This window comes from Mustela putorius, unplaced genomic scaffold, assembly GCF_011764305.1.
Source record: "Mustela putorius furo isolate JIRA1106 unplaced genomic scaffold, ASM1176430v1.1 tig00003962_pilon_pilon_pilon, whole genome shotgun sequence".
NCBI classification, from domain to species: Eukaryota; Metazoa; Chordata; class Mammalia; order Carnivora; family Mustelidae; genus Mustela; species Mustela putorius.
In genome coordinates this window covers 19,745,249-19,765,779 of record NW_025422106.1, presented here as the reverse complement: position 1 = coordinate 19,765,779, position 20,531 = coordinate 19,745,249, and the positions used below count along the sequence as shown (strand labels likewise).

At 37.4% G+C, this 20,531-nt stretch overlaps 1 protein-coding gene and 1 pseudogene across 7 annotated transcripts in view; one reads left to right on the top strand and one right to left on the bottom strand.

Moving 5' to 3' along the window:
* Positions 1-20,531, top strand: part of NF1 (neurofibromin 1) — a 258,675-nt gene that overhangs the window by 36,309 nt on the left and 201,835 nt on the right. For all 7 annotated transcript variants that reach the window (XM_045070006.1, XM_045070004.1, XM_045070003.1 and 4 more), the window contains exons 2-3: positions 17,764-17,907; positions 20,149-20,232. In XM_045070006.1, the coding sequence (XP_044925941.1) occupies positions 17,764-17,907; positions 20,149-20,232 (228 nt within the window). The remainder of the gene's footprint in view (positions 1-17,763; positions 17,908-20,148; positions 20,233-20,531) is intronic.
* On the bottom strand, positions 12,083-12,486 carry LOC101674300 (annotated as a pseudogene).

Here is a 20,531-nt window from a genome sequence, read left to right as displayed (position 1 = left end):
ATCATCAGTTTGATGTGATAATTATAGCCTGTGAAAATGAATGTAATACTTAACATTTTTAAAGTTCATTAGGTGCCATGTAAAGTCAAATTACATACCAATGGTGTGGCGATTACTTCAGGAAATATGTCAGTAAAGTTTATACGTTATATGTCAGTTTGAAAGTTTATACGTTTTTTTGATTTATGTTTGTTACTTGGTATCTAGATCTTATGGGTCTTTTTTTCCCTAATATTTTTTCTCGTTCTTTGCACAGTGTGATGTTTTTCTTTGTGTTTTTTCTCTCATTTAGGTGAAAACTTGTATTAAGTGAATTTTTTAAATTAATGCATATTGTATTATTTGTTTCAGGAGTACAGGTCTGTGATTCATCAGTCTTACACAATTCACAGCACTCACCATAGCACATAGCACACAACCCCTTTCCACTGTCCATCCCCCAGCATCCCAATCCTCCCAACCCCCTCTCCTTCAGCAATTCTCAGTTTGTTTTCTGAGATTAAGAGTCTCTTATGGTTTGTCTCCCTCCCTAGTTATATCTTGTTTCATTTTTCCCCTCTTTTCCCCTATGATCCTCTGTTTTGTTTCTCAAATTCCTCATATCTGTGAGATCAGATGATAATTGTCTTTCTCTGATTGACTTATTTTGGAAAACTTATATTAAGTGAATCTTAACGTCATCCCTCACCCATCATGGTGTGAGGGGCCTTTTAGAAACTGGTTTAAATGTACACAGAGGCAAAAATTCTAGCCTGTGACCTTTTGAAGAATTTTTCTGAGTGCTGCTAGAAACAAATTATCCATTGTTCACAATGCTTTGCTTAATGTTATGCCTTTTTCTTGCTAAATCTTATTTGTTGAAATCTTGTATCTTAACTTGCTAACAGTTTGTTAATATGGATCATTATTAAAAGGTGATTCTTTTTCATGTAGTTTAGACCCTTTAAATTTCTGCCATAATATCTATCCAAAGATTTATTTAAGGTAGCATGAAGTGTTTAAAAAATAGTTTTAACTTACTTTTTCCCATTTGGGAAAGTAATATGTGCCAATTGAAAATAAGAGAAACTAATAAAAGTAAAAGAAAAGGAAAAAAATCCTCTCATTCTTACCTCTGAATGTATTTTTTATTACTGTGTTCAAATTTTTGTTTTTGTTTTTATTTAATACCTACCCCATGCATAGTCATTTTCTTATTATGTGTTCTAATAGTACTTGGTGTTACTTTGGAAAAATGTAGAGTCCCCAAATGGTCTGATTTTCTTTTACACTTTTAAAATTATTAATGAAAACATATTTTCATATATTTATCGATCATTCATCTTCTATAAATTACTTCCTATTTCTTTGACAGTTTCTCCATGGAGTAGTCTTATTAGTATATATGATAACGCTTTACATTAGTTATGTAAACTTTTTGGGCCCTCGTTGTTGCACATTCTTTTTACTTTCTGTTTGTTACTTGTGTTTTTTCTTTGTCATTTCTTTTTAATGCAGCATTTAAATATTTTTATGTAGGCAAATATATTAGTATTTTTTGGATTTTGTCTTGCTTAGAAAAATTTCCCCAGTATTGTACAATTATCTTCAGTATTTTTCCTAATAGTTTTGTAACTTTCTTTTCTTTACCAGAGGTTCTTAATCATATGTGTACACATACATACTTTTATTTATTTAAAAGATTTATTTATTTACTTATTTGAGAGAGCACGAGCAAGGGGAGAGGTAGAGAGAGAGGATCTTAAGCAGACTTCCCAGTGAGCACGAAGCCCAGTGCTGAACTTGATCCCAGGACCCTGAGATAATGACCTGAGCCAAAACAGAGTCACTCAGCTGACTGAGCCATCTAAGGTGCCCCAATGTACTTTAAAATTTGGTATGAGTTATTTTTTTTCAGATGAATCCTTGAGTTGGTAATGATTTACTGATGAACTCATTCTTTTTTTTTTTTTTAAAGATTTTATTTATTATTTATTTGACAGAGAAAGATCACAAGTAGGCAGAGAGGCAGGCAGAGAGAGAGAGGAGGAAGCAGGCTCCCTGCTGAGCAGAGAGCCCGGTGCTGGACTCGATCCCAGGACCCTGAGATCATGACCTGAGCCGAAGGCAGCGGCTTAACCCACTGAGCCACCCAGGCGCCCTGAACTCATTCTTTAATACTGATTTGAAGTATTATATTTATCATATTAAATTCCTATGTACATTCTAGTCATTCTAGTATCTGTTCTATGACTATAATTAGTATGTGCTTTTTTTTTTTTAAGTTTCTTTCTTTTTTTTTGAAGATTTTTTATTTATTTATTTGACAGAGAGGGAAATCACAAGTAGGCAGAGAGGCAGGCAGAGAGAAGGGGAAGCAGGCTCCCTTCTGAGCAGAGAGCCCGATGCGGGGCTTGATCCCAGGACCCTGGGATCATGACCTGAGCCTAAGGCAGAGGCTTTAACCCACTGAGCCACCCAGGCGCCCCAGTATGTGCTTTTTTTTTTTTTTTGTTACAGTGAGTTTATTCTTTTTTAAAGATTTTATTTATTTATTTGACAGAAAGAGACACAGCGAGAAAGGGAACACCAGCAGGACGAGTGGGAGAAGGAGAAGCAGACTCCCCACCGAGTGGGGAGTTTAACCTGGGGCTCCAGCCCAGGACTCTGAGATCATGATCTGAGCCAAAGGCAGACTCTTAATGACCGAGCCACCCAAGTGCCTCTCGTTCTTATTTCTCAAAACTTTCTTTGGTGTCTCACAAATTTATTCCTTCAGATGAACTTCAGAATAAGCTTGTCATTTTATCTTGTTTATTTTTAAAGATTTTATTTATTTATGGGAGATAGAGAGCACGAGCAGAGGGAGAGGCAGAGGGAGAGAGAAAGAGGGATAAACAGACTCCCTGCTGAGCAGGGAGCCTTGATTTTAGGACCCTTGGATCCTGACCTGAGCTGAAGGCAGATGCTTAACCAACTGAGCCACTAAGCTTGCCATTTTAAATAAGCATCCCCATCTTCCAAATCTGTTATAATATCAGCTCACTATTTCTCCTCCACCTTACTAGCCTAATTTAAACTACCATCTTCTCTTGCCTACACTGTCTTCTAAGCACAAGAAAGCTCTTAAAAAAAAAAAAAAAAACATGAATCAGATTATGTTACTCCCTTGTTTACATCCCTTCAGTATCTTCTTCCCATCTCTTTTTGTTATCTATTACTGCATAACAAGCTATACCAGAGCTTTGTAGCTTAAAACAGTCTGTTTATTTTGCTCACACTTTTGCTAGTCAGGAATCTGTGACAGGTTCAGCTCTTTTCCACATGGCGTTGGCTGGGGTGGCTGGAGCTGGAGCTGGAGCATCCTTTCCAGTATGACCTCTTCAGTCACATGGCTCGCATCCCAGGGCTTCTTGGCTTCTCTCTCCACATGGCATCTCATTCTTTTTTATTTTTTTTTTAAAGATTTTATTTATTTATCAGAGAGAGAGAGAGAGAGAGGGAGAGAGCGAGCATAGGCAGACACAGTGGCAGGCAGAGGCAGAGGGAGAAGCAGGCTCCCCGCCGAGCAAGGAGCCTGATGTGGGACTCGATCCCAGCATGCTGGGATCATGACCTGAGCCGAAGGCAGCTGCTTAACCAACTGAACCACCCAGGCCTCCCTGGCATCTCATTCTTCAGCATCTTTCCATGTGGCTTGTGCTTCTCATAGCATGGTGGTCTCCAAGTAACTACTTTTTACATGGCAGCTGCCTTCCAGGAGGAGGGAAAGAAAAATGGTCAGACCAATTAAGGGCTGTGCCTGGAATTGGCACAGTGTCCTTTCTGCCATATTTTATTGGTCAGAACCATTATGAGGCCTGCCTAGATGCAAGGAAATGGAAAAATAGATTCCACTTCTTGGTGTGGGAGTGACAAAGTCCTGTTGCATTTGGGATGAGAGATACTGTGACCATATTTGGAAAATATAATATGCCACATTATCGAACTCAGATTCAGAGCTCTTAAAATGGCCCATAAGGCTTTCCATGATCTGAACCCTTCCTGCTTCTCTCTTTGACCTCATCCCCTACATTTTCATCTTTTATTTTCTTTGGTTTAGCCACAATAGACTCTTTGCTAGGCTTTGAACTTTTTATGTCTATTCCAATGTCAGATCCATTTTACCTGCCACTACTGCTTTGAATGCTCTTCTTCAGATCTTTGCATGGGTCTTCCCATTCTTCCTTTATTTAGGTCTCTGCTCAGTGTCACATTGCCAGAGAGCTTTCTCTGACCATGTTATCTGTTAAAATCTTGGTCCTTTACTTCCCCCTAATTTTTCTTCTACATGAATTTTAGTGCTGTTTTGGGGAGTTTGGGGGCCTGAATGTATTTTCTGGCGCCCTACCATGTGTTTCTGAACAAGTTGAAAATAAAACGATAAAGATGGAGGCAAAATATATATGAAAATATAAATATTAAAATGTAAATAGAAATATTCATAAATAAATTTATAGAAATATAAAAATATATTGATAGAATGAACACAAACATAACAGTACATATGTATGTCTATGTTGATTTATTTTACATGTATGAAATATTTTATTAATGATTTCTATATTTATAAATATATAGAAAAACATAGAAAAAAAAATATATATTTCCTGATCATTGTGAAGTTGGAGACCCAAATGGGCTTAGTAACTAAATCTAAGTTTCAGAGTTGGGTAGACCTACTCACCCAGTCAGTGTTGGTCACTCCCTTCTGCAGGGCTAGGTTCCTGATCAACTCTTTGCATGTTGACTGACACAGACGAAAATTCTTATACTCTGTGGCATGCCTATTCCCAGGTAAGAAAGGGTAGAACTGAGTTGTGCATGCCTAGTTATTTTCATTTTTATCAATCTGACTAAAGGAGGATGAAAGGAAGAGAATAAAGGAGGTATCAAAGATGACTGTCAGATCTTAGATATGAGAAACTGGGTATATTTTGGTGCTGTTCTTAAGATAGGAAACATGATAGGAAGATTATAAATTAAATATTAGAACACTGAGTTTGAAATAACTACAAGATACCTGTATGGAGATGCCAAATAGGCATTTGAAAAACACATTTGAAGATACAGATTTGGTACTTGTGTTTGTTTTCTATTTCATGTAATAGACTACTACAAGCATACTGGCTTAAAACAAAACAAGATTATTATCTCACAGTTTCTGTGGGTCAGGAATCTGGGTATTGGTTAGCTGAGTTCTCTGCTCAGTTCTCATCAAGCTGAAATGAAGATGTTGGTCAGGGCTGCAATCTCACCTGAGGCTTGGGGTCTTCTTCCAAGTGCACTGGTTGTTAGTGGAAATTTAGGTCCTTATAGTTGGGAGACTGAGGCCTCAGCTCCTAGAGGCTGCTTTCTGTTCCTTGCCATGTGGCCATTTCACCCACAGCATGGTAGTTTGCTTCTTCAAGGACAACAAAAACCATTTTTGCTGCTTTAGGACTCTTACGCTCACCTGGTTAGGGCAGGCTCATCCGGGATAATCTGCCTTTTGATTATCTCAGAGTCAGCTGGTTAGGTATCCTAATTGCATCTGCATAGTATCTTTTGCCATAAAATATAACAATGATGAGAGGGAGATTGCATTATATTTGAAAGTCCTTCTCTGTCAAAGGGGAGGGTTCTACAGGGTGTGTATAGTCTGGGGCTGTTTTAGCCATCAGCACTCATCAGAGTCGTTTGTCATCAGCAGGATAGTCAGTGAATATGTAAGATTGCCCAAGAGGCGCTACCTTTATTCAGGGAGAAGAGAAGTGAGATTAGAGATTTTCAGAATTAGTGGTACCTGGAGGTTACATTTATTCATCTTTATGTTCAACACCTACATTGCTATCTGGCACATGGTAAATATTAAGTAAGTGCTTTGTCAGAATCCTTTGATCTCAGATTTTAAGAAATTAATGTATACAGTAACATTCACCCTTTTAAGAGTGCACTCAGGTTGTTTTTATTGTGGTAAAATATACATAATATAAAGTTTATCATAACCATTTTGAAAAATTTTTCTATTTTTTAAGAATTTTATTTATTTATTTGAGAGAGGGAGCGAGCAAGAGAACACATGAGTGGCCGGGGGAGGGGGGCGGGGAGGAGAAGCAGGCTTCCCGCTGAGCAGGGTGCCTGACGTGGGACTCGATCTCAGGACCCTGGGATCAGGACCTGAGCTGAAGGCAGATGCTTAATAAACTCAGCCACCCAGGCACCCCTATCATTTTAACCATTTTTAAGTATATGTTCAGTGGTATTAAATACATTAACATTGCTGTGCAATCATTACTCCATCCATACTCATAACTCTTTGTCTTGTAAAACTGAAACTCTGTACATGTTAAAAAATAATTTCTCATTCTCCACCTTCTTTACTTCTGGCAACCACCATTATGCGTTCTTTTGATTTTGAGTACCCTAAGTAATTCATGTAAGTGGCATTATATAGTGTTTGTCTTTTTGTGACTGGCTTATTTAACTCAACATAATGTCTTCAAGGTATATCCATGTTATGGCATATTGCAGAATAATCTCCTCCCTTAAGAATAATCTTACCCCCTTATTCCATCATAGGTATATACCACATTTTGCTTATCCATTTATCTGTTAATGGGCACTGGGGTGCTTCCATGTTTTAGTTATTATCAGTGCTGCTGTGAATGTGGTTGTGCAAATATGCCTTTGAACCCTGCTTTCAATTTATATATATATATATATTTGTATATATATGATTACCTCAGAGTCAACTGGTTAGGTTCCAGAAGTGGAATTGCTGGATCATGTGGTGATTCTGTTCTAAATGTTTCAGAGGTACTTCTATAGTGTTGGCTTTCCCATTTTTACATTCTTTTTAAAAAAATAGTTTGTGTTAGAGAGAGAGAGAGACAGAGAAAGAGCACATGCATGCAAGAGTAGGAAGAGGGGAGAGAGAGAAGCAGACTCCCCGCTGAGCAGGGAGCCTGATGTGGGGCTCGATCCCAGGACCCTGAGATCATGACCTGAGCCAAAGGCAGATGCTTAACGACTGAGCCACCCAGTCAGTGCTCCCTCCCCCCATTTTTACATTCTCACCAATAGTGCACAAGGGGTCCATTTCTCTACATCCTTACCAATACTTCTTGTTTTTCTGTTTTTTTTTTTTATAATAATCATACAAATGGTTGTGTGTTAGTGTATCTCATTGTAGTTTTGATTTGCATTTCCTTAATGTTTAGTGATGTTGAACATCTTTTCATGTGTTTATTAGCCATTAATATACATCATCTTTGGAATGACTATTCAAGTTCTATGCCCATTTTTGAATTGTTTTTTTTTGTTGTTGTTGTTGTTACTTAGTTTTAGGGGTTCTCTATATATTCTAGATCTTAATCTCTTACCAGATATAGGATTTGCAAATATTTTTTTCCCATTCTGTGGGTTGCCTTTTTACTCTGTGGATAGTGTCTTCTGATGCACAAAATTTTAAAATTTTCTTGCAGTCCAATTTGTTTTTTTTTCTTTTGTTACCTATATCTTTGGTATCATATCCGATAAATCATTAGCAAATGCAATGTGATGAAGTATTTGCCCTGTGTTCTCTTTGAAGGATTTTTTTTTTTTTTTTTTTTAAGTAGGCTCTACACCTAGTGCGGAGTCCAGTGCAGGGCCTGAACTCATGACCCTGGGATCAAGACCTGAGCTGAGATCAAGAGTCAGATGCTCAATGAATGAGCCACCCAGGTGCTCCTCTTCGAAGGGTTTTATTGCTTTAGGTCTTCCATCTTCCGTCTTCCTTGATCGATTTTGAGGTAGTTTTGGTGTATGGTGTTAGGTAAGGGTCCAATTTCATTCCTTTGCATGTGGTTACCCAGTTTTTCCAGTGTCCATTTGTTTGAAAAGACTGTCCTTGGGGCACCTAGGTGGCTTAGTTGGTTGGGCTTCTGCCTTTGGCTTGGGTCATGGTTTGGGTCCTGGGATCATGCCATGCCCCATGTCTGGCTGGCTTCCTGCTTGGTGGGTAATCTACTTTTCCCTTTGCCCCTCTCTTCTGCTTGTGATCTCTCATGCTCTCTCTCTCTCTCTCTCAAATAAATAAATAAAGTAAAATTTTAAAAGACTGTACTTTCCACGTTGAGTGGTCTTGGCACCCTTGTCAAAAATTATTTGACCATGTATGTGAGGGCATTAAGACAGACATACAGACCAAAGGAATAGAATAGACCAATTTCATTGGTCTGTATATCTGTCTTAATGCCAGTACCACAATGTTTTGATTACTGTAACTTTGTAGTAGGTTTTCAAATCAGGAAGTGTATGTCTTCCAACTTTGTTCATCTTTTTCAAGGTTGTTTCAGTTAGTCATGGCCTTTTGAGATTCCATATGAATTTAGGGTGGGTTCTTTTATTTCTCCAAATATGTCATTGGGATTTTGATAGGGACTGCATTGAATCCGTAGGTCACTGTGGAGTAGTATTGACATTTTAAGAATATTAAGTCTTCTAATCCATGAACATAGGATATATTTCTGTTTATTTATATTGTCTTTTGTTTCTTTGAGCAGTGTTTTGTAGTTTTCGGTATATAAGTTTCATGTCCTCGGTTAAATTTATTTTTAAATGTTTTATTCTTTCTGATGCTATTATAAGTGGAATTTTTTCCTACTTTGCTTTCCTTAGTGTCTAAAATGCAGCTGAGGATGCCTAGGTGTTTCAGTTGGTTAAGCAACTGTCTTAGGCTCCGGTCATAATCCTGGAGTCCCGGGATCAGTCGTGCATTGGGCTCCCTGCTCATCAGGGAGTCTTCTTCTCCCTCTTTCTCCCTCTTTCTTCCTCTCATGCTCCCTCTCTCATTCTCTCTCTCTCTCAAATAAATAAAATCTTAAAAAAACCCTGAAAACAAATAAAATGCAACTGATTTTTGTGTGTTGGCTTTTTTTTATCCTGCTACTATGATGATTTCCTTTATCAGTTCTCACAGCTGTTTTTTGGTGGAATCTTTAGAGTTTTCTACATATAAGATCATGTTGTCTTAGAACAGATAATTTTACTTTACAATATGAATGCCTTTTATTTTTTTCTTGCCTATTGCTCTGGCTGGAACTTTGAGTACTGTGTTAAATACAAGTGGTGAAAATGGGCATCCTGCCTTGTTCTTCTTCTAGGGGGAAAAAAGCTTTCAGTCTTTCCCCATTGAGTATCATGTCTGCTGTGGGTTTTTCATATATGGATTTTACTATGCTGAGGTAGCTTCCTTCTATTCCTTTTCTTTGTTGAGTTTTTTTTATCATGAGATGGTGTTTGGATTTTGTCATATGCTTTTTCTGCATCAGTTGAGATAAACCTTTGGTCTTTTCCCTTCATTTTGTTGATGTAGCAAATTTCATTGGTCTTTCATATGTTGACCCATTCTTGCATTTTAAGAATAAATACCATTTAGTCTTGGTGTATGATTTTTTACTATGTTGCAGAATTTTGGTACACTTTGTTGCAGATTTTTGCATCACTATTTATAATAATCAGTGTGTAATATTCTCCTTTCTTTGGCTTTGGTGTTAGGGTTATGCTGGCCTCAGAAATAAGTTAGGAAGCATTTTCTTCTCCAAGTTTTGTTTTTGTTGTTGTTGTTGTTGTTTTGAAAAGTTTAGGGATTAGGATCAGTTCTTCGTTAAATGTTTGGTAGAATTCACTGGTGAAATGATTAGGTTCAGGTCTTCGTTGAGAGATTTTGGTCACTGATTCAGCCTGCCTCCAAGTCTATTCAGATTTTCTATTTCTTTGTGATTTAGCCTTGGTAGGTTTTGTGTTTCTAGGAATTTATCCATTTCATTTAAGTTTATTCAGGTTTTTTTGGCATATAGTTGTTCATAACACTGTTTAAAATCCTTTTTTTTTTATTCCTGTAGAACTATATCCTATAGAATGTATCCACTTTTTGATTTTAGTAATTTGAGTTTTTTTTTTTTTTAATTACTCATTTTTAGAGAGAGAGTGAAAGCACAAGCAGGGGGAGGGGCAGAGAGTGAAAGAGAGAAGCAGACTCCCCACTGAGTGCAGAGCCAAACACAGGGTTCATTCTCACAACCCTGAGCTCATGACCTGCGCAGAAATCAGGAGTTGGATGCTCAACCACCTGAGCCACCCAGGTGCAGCTAACCTGAGTCGTCTTCCTTTTTTTCTTAGTCCATTTAGCCAAAGGTTTATCAGTTGTGTTGATATTTTTGAAAGACCAACTTTTGGTTTCATTGATTTTTTCCATTTTGCTATTCTTATTTTATCTCTGCTCTCATATTGTTACCTTTCCTTCAGATTTGGATTTCACTTGTTGTTCTTCTAGTTCTTTATGTTGTTAAGTTAGATTGTTGATTTGGAATCTTCCTTGTTTTTTAATGTTAAGTGTTTATAGTTATAAACCTACCCCTCAGCACTGCTTTCACTGCATCCCACAAGTTTTGACATATTGTATGTACTTCCATTTGTTGGTATTTTCTGATTTTTCTTGTGATTTCTTCTTGAAATAGTGGTTGTTTAAAAGTATATTGTTTAAAATAATCCAGTTAAAAATGGGCAGAAGACATGAACAGACACTTTTCTAAAGAAGATCTATAGGTTGCCTACAGACACATGAAAAGATGTTCAACATTACTTACCATCAGGGAAATGAAAATTAAAGCCACAATGAGATATCATCTGACACCTGTCAAAATGGCTAAAATCAACAACACAAGAAGCAATAAGTATTGATGAGGATGTGGAGAGAAAGGAATCCTCCTGTACTGTTCGTGGGAATGCAAACTGGTATAGCCACTATGGAAAACAGTTTGGAGGTTTCTCAAAAAGTTGAAAATAGAATTTCCATGTGATCCAATAATTACACTCCTGGATATTTACACAAAGAAAACAAACACTAATTTGGAAAGGTATATGTGCCTTGTGTTTATTGCAGCATTATTTATATTAGTCAAGATATGGAAGCAACCTAAATGTCCATTGATAGATGAATGGATAAAGTAGTGCTATGCACGCGCGCACACACACGCACACCCCCCATGGATATACTCAGCCATTAAAAAGAATGAAGTCTTGCAATTTGCAACAACATGGATGGAGCTGGAGGGTATAATGTTTAGTGAAATAAGTTGGTCAGAGAAAGAGATACCATATGATTTCAGTCATGTGTGGAATTTAAAAAACAAAACAAATGAACAAAGAAAAAAAATGACAAACCCAAAGCAGGCTTTTAAATACAGAGAACAAACTGATGGTTTGTTCTCCCAGAGGGGAGGTGGGGGGCTGGGTGAAATGGGTGAAGATTAAGAGCACTTACCATGATGAGCACTGAATAATGTATAGAATTGTTGAATCAGTATATGGTACACCTGAAACTAATATAACACAATGTTAATTATACTGGAATTTAAAAAAGCATATTGTTTAATTTCCACAGTTCTGTGAATTTTCAAGTTTCCAGCTTTTTTTCTAATTTCCAGCTTCATTCCATTGTAGTCAGAGAAGATATGTTGTATGGTATCTATCTTTCAAAAACTATTTATATGTAATTTTTTGACCTGCTTGTGGTCATCCTGGAAAATGTCCCATATGTACTTGAGAAGAATGTGTATTCTTTTGTTTGGTAGGACGTTCTGTGATATTTGTTGGGCCTAGTTGGCTTATTGTAGTTTAAGTCATCTATTTTTTTCCTTTTTGAGATTTTATTTATTGGGGAGAGAGAGAGCACAAGCAATGGGGAGGGGCAGAGAGGGAGGGAGAAGCAGGGGCTTGGGGCTCAATCCCAGGACCCTGTGCCCATGACCTGAGCCAAAGGCAGACCCAACTGACTGAACCACTGGTCAGATGTCCCCAAGTCATCTGTTTTCTCCATTATTTTGAGTGGGGTATTGAAGTCTCCACAACTATTATTGTAGAAGTAATTTACCCTTTAATTCTGTCAGTTTTTCCTTATATTTTGATGGTCTAAATATTATGCCTCCTTGCTGTACTGAACCTTTTATTAATATATAATGTCCTTCTTTGTCTCATAACTTTTTTTTTTTGGTAGCTTTGTGGTTTTATTAACAAATATTACGTTCACATACATTGTCTATTCATTTTCTTGGCTGTGCAGCCTGGCATTGGGATTGGTGACTCTGATGGCCAGCTTGGCTGCTTTTTCCACAGTGGCTCTGCAGTTCTGGGAGGAGACATTGTGAGCAATCTCTTCATAGTAGGATTTGTTGCATATCAGCAGCACTTTAGGCTCTTTGACATTGTGAACTAGGAAATTCTGAAGCCATTGGACAGCATGTGCTTTGTTTTCTTAGTGCTCCCATAACCAATGTTGGGCATCAAGATCTGGCCCTTGAATATTCTGTGCGTCCTATTGTCAATGCCTGGTTTTCACCAGTTGCGCTTAATTTTGACATATCAGTCTGACTGCTGCTGGATGAGCTTCTTGGTCCTCTTTTTAACGATCTTGGGCTTCACCAGTGGTCTGAGGGCGGCCATGATGCGTAAGAGGAGATGGCTGCCACCTCTGCAGGCAGTGCAGAGGAAGAGAGGGGAAGGTCCTTGTAACTTGTTTTGATTTAAACTTTGTTTTGTCTGATAATTTGTATAGTTACCCCCACTCTCTTTGGTTACTATTTGCATGAAGTACGTTTTTCCACCCTTTGACTTTCAGCCTGTTTGTGTCTTTAGATCTCAAGTGAGTCTCCTATGGGCAGTGTGTGGTTGGGTCATGTGTTTTTATTTATTCTGCCAATGTCTGTTTTCTAATTGGAGAGTTTAATCCATTCACATTTAAGATAGTTACAGATAAGAATTTACTGCTATCATTGTGCTGTTGGTTCCCCTATACCCCATAGGTTTTTTTTTTTTTTGGTCTCTTTTTCTGCATTATTGTCTTCATTTATTTTTTGCAGTGAATGTTTAAATACTTTTTTCATGTCTTTTTTGTGTATTCTACAGCTATTTTGTTTGTGGTTACCATGGGGATTACATTTAACATCCTAATGTTACAACACTCTCTTTTGAATTTATACCATTTAATTCTGAGTTTTGACATTTAAATGGTACGTATTCATGTAACCATCAACATGGTCAAGATATAAGAAGTTTCAACACTCAGAAAATTCTCTCTTACCCCTTTGGCTAGTAGAGGAGGTGGTGGCAAATCCTAAGAGGAACATCTGTTGTCTTTCAGGGGAGAAGTCTTTGAATTGTCTTCAAACAAGTTTGGGAGTGCCACTACTTAGTAAGCAGTAATGGGCCACTATGGTAGACAGGATTTAGGGGACCTTGGAAATAGATTTTTGGGCCCACAGACCACTTATTTCCATTATATTTGTCTTACTCTTTCCCCTCAGGTCTCTGGTCTTGGCATAGCAGATGTGCCTTTTAGGGAATTTAACCTTTGAAGCCCAGCAACTCTGATAATTAAGTGTTGGTTCTGGTCCGTGGGTTTCTCTGTCCTCCTCCTTTTTTTTAAAGATTTTATTTATTTATTTGACAGATGGAGATCACAAGTAGGCAGAGAAACAGGCAGAGAGAGAGGGACGCGGGGCCCGATCCCAGGACCGTGGGATCATGACCCGAGCCGAAGGCAGAGGTTTCAACCCACTGAGCCACCCAGACGCCCCCTCTGTCCTTTTACAAGAGAGGAGACCGTCTTTATATGCTTCCAGAGAGACCTTTGGCTTTCATACTTATTAGCTTCTATTGGCTGTGTTATCTTTTTTCCAGAGAACAAAGATTTTGGTATTTTAGTTTCATTGCTTTTGTAGTTACTATTTTTCCTCCATTGCCAGCTTTAAAACCCCTTCTTAGCATCTGTAGCCAGCTGCCCTGGAAGCCTGGGGCAGGATGTTCATTAAGGTGTTCCTTTGGGATTAGCACGTGGGAGGAGGGAGTATTGGGCAGATGCTGAATTCATGGTGCAGTGCAGGTCCAGTGTTAGATTTGGCTAACCCCTTTTAGGAGCTCTGGTGCCAGAATTGGCCATTCTGAGTTGCCCAGAATTAGGCATAGGTGTGTAGGCCTTTATATTGCCGTTTTAGTTGGTTGCTGGGTGTGGGCTGCCCAGGAAGGCTTTGACCTTGGTTAGGGTCATTCTCTGCAGGTGAGGCAATCCCTGAAGGACTGACTGAATACTTCTAGCAATTAAGGCAACAAGTTCTTCCATGAAGGGGAGCTGGGCAGTGCCAGTGTGTAATTCCTTTGTGTCCACTAAGGGTGCTTATCTTCATTACTACTTTGCTTCTCCTTGATTTGGGTTTCATTTGTTGCAAAATTTGTTTTAGTTTTATAGTATCACTATGAACTCATGGAGTTGAATACATATATTTACAAACTTTGTCAACTTAAACATATAGAAGGATGCACAAATATATGTAAATATACAGCTTAATAAATGTTGACAGAGTAAACACACCAATGTAACCATAAGGTGCTAGAGTCTTTCCTCCTGCATTCCCTTCTAGTCATTACCTGTTCTTTCCAAGGGTCTTTACTATCCTGGTTTGAATTTCTCATGTCTTTGGAATTTATGTAGCATAATTGTACAGTAAGTGATATTTTGTTCCAGCTTTTCACTCATATTTGTGAGATTAAGCTTAAGAGTTGTAAGCCATTTATTTTTATAGCTGTATAATTTTTCTTTGAATATATTGCTTTTTAAAACCATTTCTGCTATCCATAGACTATTGGAGTGTTTTCGGTTTATTAACATGCTGTTATAAACATTTTTGCACATATATTTCAGTGGATATATGTACATAGATCTGTTGGATGTATACCTAGTGAAATCGCTGAGAATGTATATATATATTCTGTTTTAGTGACAATGTCAGACATTTTTCAAAACAATTACTGATGTACATTCCTACTAGTAGCGTTTAAGAGTTGTAGTTGCTTGGGCACCTGAGTGGCTCAGTCAGAAGAGCTGGCAATTCTTGATCTAAGGGTTCTGGGTTTGAGCCGCACGTTGGGTGTAGAGATTATTTAAATAAATAAATAAACTAAAAAAAAAAAAAGTGCTCCAGTTGCTGCAGTTCTCCCCTGTTTTCTGTGGGATGTAGCCCTCTGGAGCTTCTAGTTAAAAATGGGGTTTATTTACTAGGTTCCTTCCACTGGCAGGTACTGAACTCTAATCATTTTGTCTTCCCGAGGCTGTGAGACTTTGAAATTCTGCTTTTTCAGAAGTTTGGCTTAACTTTTAAGCCTTTTCCACTAGTTATGCATTTGAGGCCCCCTCATGTCTGCAGTTTTGTCAGTTCAGCCCTCAGTGTCAATCCTTATCTCTGATGGTTTCCTCTTTTCCTCAACAGAAGGACCTGCTTGGAACATGACTTTTGGACACACTTTTCATTTTCTGTTGCAATGTTATTTTTTTTCTTATTTTTTTTTCCCATGGTAGCTTCACATGTGATTTGACCACATTCTTTGCTATTGCTCTTTTTTGGGGGGTGGGGTGGGGGGAGGGGCAAAGAGAGAGGGAGAGAAAACTGAAGCAGGCTCCAAGCCCAGAGTTGAGCCCATATGGGGCTCAATCCCATGATCATGACCTGAGCTGAAATCAAGAATCAGTTACTTAATTGACTGAGCCACCCAGGTGCCCCTGCTGTTGCTCATTTATATATTTGAAAATAGTTTTCCTGAATTGGTGGAGGGGAAATGTGAGCCAGGATAGCTTTTTCTCTTCATGGATCTAGAGCTCTTCTATTTCATGAAATTGAACAAACCCATCATCTCATCCTTTCTGAGCTCCTTTAGCTTTCTTCCTCTTTACCACTTTTATCTGGACCTTGGTTCTTTGTCCCCAGTTGTCCCTGTTGTCAGTTTGGAGTGAATCTCATCAATTTCTTCTCAATGTAGGCTTCATCCTAAAAGGGTTCTTCTTCACCTGGTTAGTTTAGAACTGTGCTGCCCAATGGTGTCCAATAGCTACTTAAAGTTAAATGTGAGTAAATTAAATAGAAGTTAACATTTGATTCCTCATTTACATTAGCCGTGTAACAAGTGCTTAATAGCACACATGGCTGCTGTATTGAGCATTGTTGATACAGTATATCACTGCAGAAACTTCTGTTAGATAATGATGGTTTGTTTAAAAAGTGTGCTCTCTTCTCAGGCCATTATGGTAGACCTTTTGTACTCATGAGCAAATTGCAATATACAAAAAACCAAAAACCAAAAAAAAAAAAAAAAAATCCTATGTTTCAGCTAATGTTTTTTTGGTCAGCTAATGTTCTAAAGATGGCCTGTTGTACTTTTGATTGAGAATGGAATAGAATTTTGGGTTTTTCCTCAGATCCATCAGACCTTCTACTTCCCTCTGGTTTCTCTTGCAGAGATGCTTATACCCACCAGTTTTATAGCTCGAAGTGGTTTGTTCCTATTTGCTTGTGTTTTGGGCTTTGTGGGGTGCGTTGTCCGCTGTTTGACTGAATTCAATTATTCACATACTAATTGCATCTGGAAGCACCCTCAGAAATACACTCAGAAATAATGTTTGGCCAAATACCTGTACATCCTATGATCCAGTCAAGTTAACACATAAAATTAACCATTACAAAGAGAGCTGGGGAGATTTACAAGCTATATTGCAGCCACTGCCTTTTAAAATTCTCCTTTCTTACACCTTTCAGGATTTTTCCTTCTGTAACCTTTAAAACTAACATGTAATTCTGTACCTCCTGTTAAGCCCTAAAAATGCTTCCCCTCTTTTATTCAGTATTTATTATCAAATCAGTGATCTATTATTAACTGACTAGACAAACTTGGGCATGCTACTTGGTCTCTTTCCACTTTTAGTTGCACCATTTTAAAAATCAAAATGCTGAGGACGCCTGGGTGGCTCAGTCAGTTGAATATCTGCCTTTGGCTCAGGTCATGGTCTCAGGGTCTTGGGATCAAGCCCCACATCCGGCTTCCTGCTCAGTGGGGATCTCCTTCTACCCCTCCCCTGGCTCTTATTCTTTCCTTCTCTCTTTCTCTCTCACTTGCTTTCTCTGAGTAAATAAATAAGTATTTAAAAAAACAAAAACCTCACAAGTCTTCTCTGTTAGCATTAGCAGGATCTAATATTTAAACAGTGGATACATTCCTAATGCTTTCAATACAAAATGCTACTTTTGAACAGAGCAGAGATGAACTTCTTGGCAGTGCGACTTAACTCATTCTCAGATAAATGTAAATGTGGTCCCCTTAAAAGATATTTTTTTTCCCCATGAAACTTACCTGTCTGTTGTTCTGTTCCTCCCTCAACTGTGTACCTGAGGGTGGTCATCTTACCTGAGTTAGTCTTACTGTGTTTATTCTAGGTTATATAGCTTACTCTCATTTCTGAAAAAGACACAGTTATCTGCCATTATTTATTAGAGGTCTGGGGCATAGATGTTCTTGGTCTGTTCTTTTAATGCTGGAGTTCAATGTGTCAGGGAAAAGATTGTATGCATTTTATTGCAGGCATCCTCTGAAATAATTTTTAGCTACAAGGAAATAGCTCTATTTCTGTGAGTCATCATCTCTTATGTAATACTGGGTAAAGTTAATTTTGTAGATAGGTAGAGGTTTACGACTTTGAGAAAGAAATCTGCAAAAATTGAAATTTCAAGAGTTTTAGATTTGCTGTAAATGCTAATTTCTATTGAAAATTGGAGCTTTGGATACAAACATAGGTCACCGTGGCGGATAAAAATTTTCCTAAAATCTCATGAGTTTCAGTGAGAAATAGTTCTTTTTAGTCGTTTTCATGTATAAACTAACATTTTCTTTTTCCCTTAGCTTCCAATAAAAACAGGACAGCAGAACACGCATACCAAAGTCAGTACCGAACACAACAAGGAATGTCTTATTAATATTTCCAAATACAAGTTTTCTTTGGTTATCAGCGGCCTCACCACTATCTTAAAGAATGTTAACAATATGGTGAGTATTGGGTCATTGTTTTGTGGGGGAATTTGTTTTGGTTTCTTTCTGATTTAAAGACTTACAACAGCATATTTTGGAGTATGGAAAGTCCTTTTCTGTGGACTCTGGATATAAACACTCATTGGAATGCTCTGGTTTCTCTTCAGATCGTATAAATCTTTCGCCCTTTAAACACTCATTGTATTTTGTGAATGAGCACAGGTAACCTTTAACTTTCATTTTAGTTTTTGATTTTTTTCTGTTAGATACTTATCTTATTTGCGACCCTATCTTTTCTTTTTATTTTTTTGGAATTAGGATTTTATACAGATTTCAGGTCATATATAAATTGGTAACATAGTAATCTATTAAAATCTTTTCCTTAGCTGCTGCTTTGAATATTTACTTACTAGATTGTCCTAGTCCTAAGTACTTAGACAATAAATAAAATAAGACCTTGTAGTGTTAAAATGTGAGATTGCTTTTATGAAGATGCTGTTTTATTTCCTTCTTCCTATAACCTGTGACAGATTCTATAGTAGTTAGAGATCCCATTGTTGAAATGATTTTCCTCAAATAGCAATTTCAGCAAGTAATTCCATGGTCAAAAGCTCACAGTTGCCTCTTTTCCTGTTTTATAAAACCTATTTACATTCCCTAGACTTCAGGTTATCCCAGCTGTTCTTTCTATGAACCTTTGAACATCTCATTTGTCCCGACTCTCTCAGGGGATTCCTTCCTCTGTCAGTCCCTATCCAAAATCTACTTCAAACTCAATTCAAAACAGCTGATCTGGATATTTCTTGATTAATTCCGAACTGCTTTTTCTGTCTTTAGCACTTCTAACCACAGTTTATATTGTTTGTATTAAGCTATGAGACTGACGTCTGGTTGTACATTGTGCGAATCAGTCTTATTTTTACAGTCACATCTTAAGTGTGTTTTCTTTTTAAAATCTTCATTAGGCAATGTCCCAAACTTAGAAAATTGATAAACTGGAGGTCTGGGCAAACATTTGCCATGCAAAGAAGTTTTTTCTTTATAGAAAAAAAATTTAGATTTTTCTGAAAAAAGCAGGACCTTTTATGAATATTTAAAGTGCTTTACAGAAATACATGTAAGATTTTGTGATACTCTTTTGTTGCACAATGTGTGGGGCATGGTGATAGGATTTTGCTTTTATAAATATGTGGCTGTGTTCCTAGTTAGGTGAAAATATTTTAATATTGGAACCTTCTTTTCTTTTCTTTTTTTTTTTAAGATTTTATTTATTTATTTGACAGAGAGAGATCACAAGTAGGCAGAGAGGCAGGCAGAGAGAGAGAGAGGAGGAAGCAGGCTCTCCGCTGAGCAGAGAGCCTGATGTGGGACTCGATCCCAGGACCCTGAGATCATGACCTGAGCCGAAGGCAGCAGCTTAACCCACTGAGCCACACAGGTGCCCCTGGAACCTTCTTTTCAAAATAAAAACAAAAGCAGTACTGTGATAATTGGCATTCATTTAGGCTTATTGAGTAAACTTAATTGTGGAAACCATAGTTCCTTGTTGGTGAATAGCAAATGCCTTAAATTCACTGTATTTGGTTTTATAGTATTTTGTTGCTGTAAGAATTGAGATTTTGATTATTTTGTGGCATTGAAGTGTGGTTAAATGTTCAATGCAAGATTCTGGTTAAGATCTGTATGTATATCTAAATCCTATATATGTATATTTTTTCTTTCAAGTTTTTTTTTAATTTTTTATTAACATATATATTATTAGCCCCAGGGATACAGGTCTGTGAATCGCCAGGTGTACACACTTCACGGCACTCACCATACCACATACACCCCCCCCCCCCCGCCCAATGTCCATAACCCAACCACCATCTCCCTACCCCCCACCCCCGGTAACCTCAGTTTGTTTTGTGAGATAAGAGTCTCGTATTGTTTGTATGCCTCCCGATCCCATCTTGTTTCATTTTTTAAATCCTATATATTTTTAAAGTATAAACCAAAGTTACTTTCTTTTACTTTATAAGGCTAATGATAGACTATAATAAATACCAACATTTTTGTTTGCCTGGGAATTTATTTCGTGTGCGCATGACGATAAAATCAGAAATAACAGATTTAAATATAGTCTAATCTGGGAGATAAAATGGAAGACTTGGGGTTTTTTTTTTTTTCCTAATCTGTAGTCCCTGACTTTTTAGATGTGTGTTGATTCAGTAGAGAGTAATAGCCAACCTTTACTGTTCTGAATATCTTTTCTTATAGAGAATATTTGGAGAAGCTGCCGAAAAAAATTTATATCTCTCTCAGTTGATTATATTGGATACACTGGAAAAATGTCTTGCTGGGGTAAGTAAATCTAAAATAGGCAGGTTTTATGAATTCAGTTTTGAGAATGATCTGATGTACCAAAGTATAGATGTGGACAAGAAAAGTCATGCGGATTTTTTTGGTCTAAGACATATGAATATAAATTTTGTTAACAGAGCTAACAGTGTATACAGTTTTCAAGAGAATTATTTTCTCATCTTTTGTAAATTAAATAAATACCAAGTTTACTTATAAAGTGTTAAGCTTCAGCAACTTATCTCTGTCTCAGGTTGTTTAGAAAAGATTTTATGAAAAAAAGCCACTATTTGATTTAATTA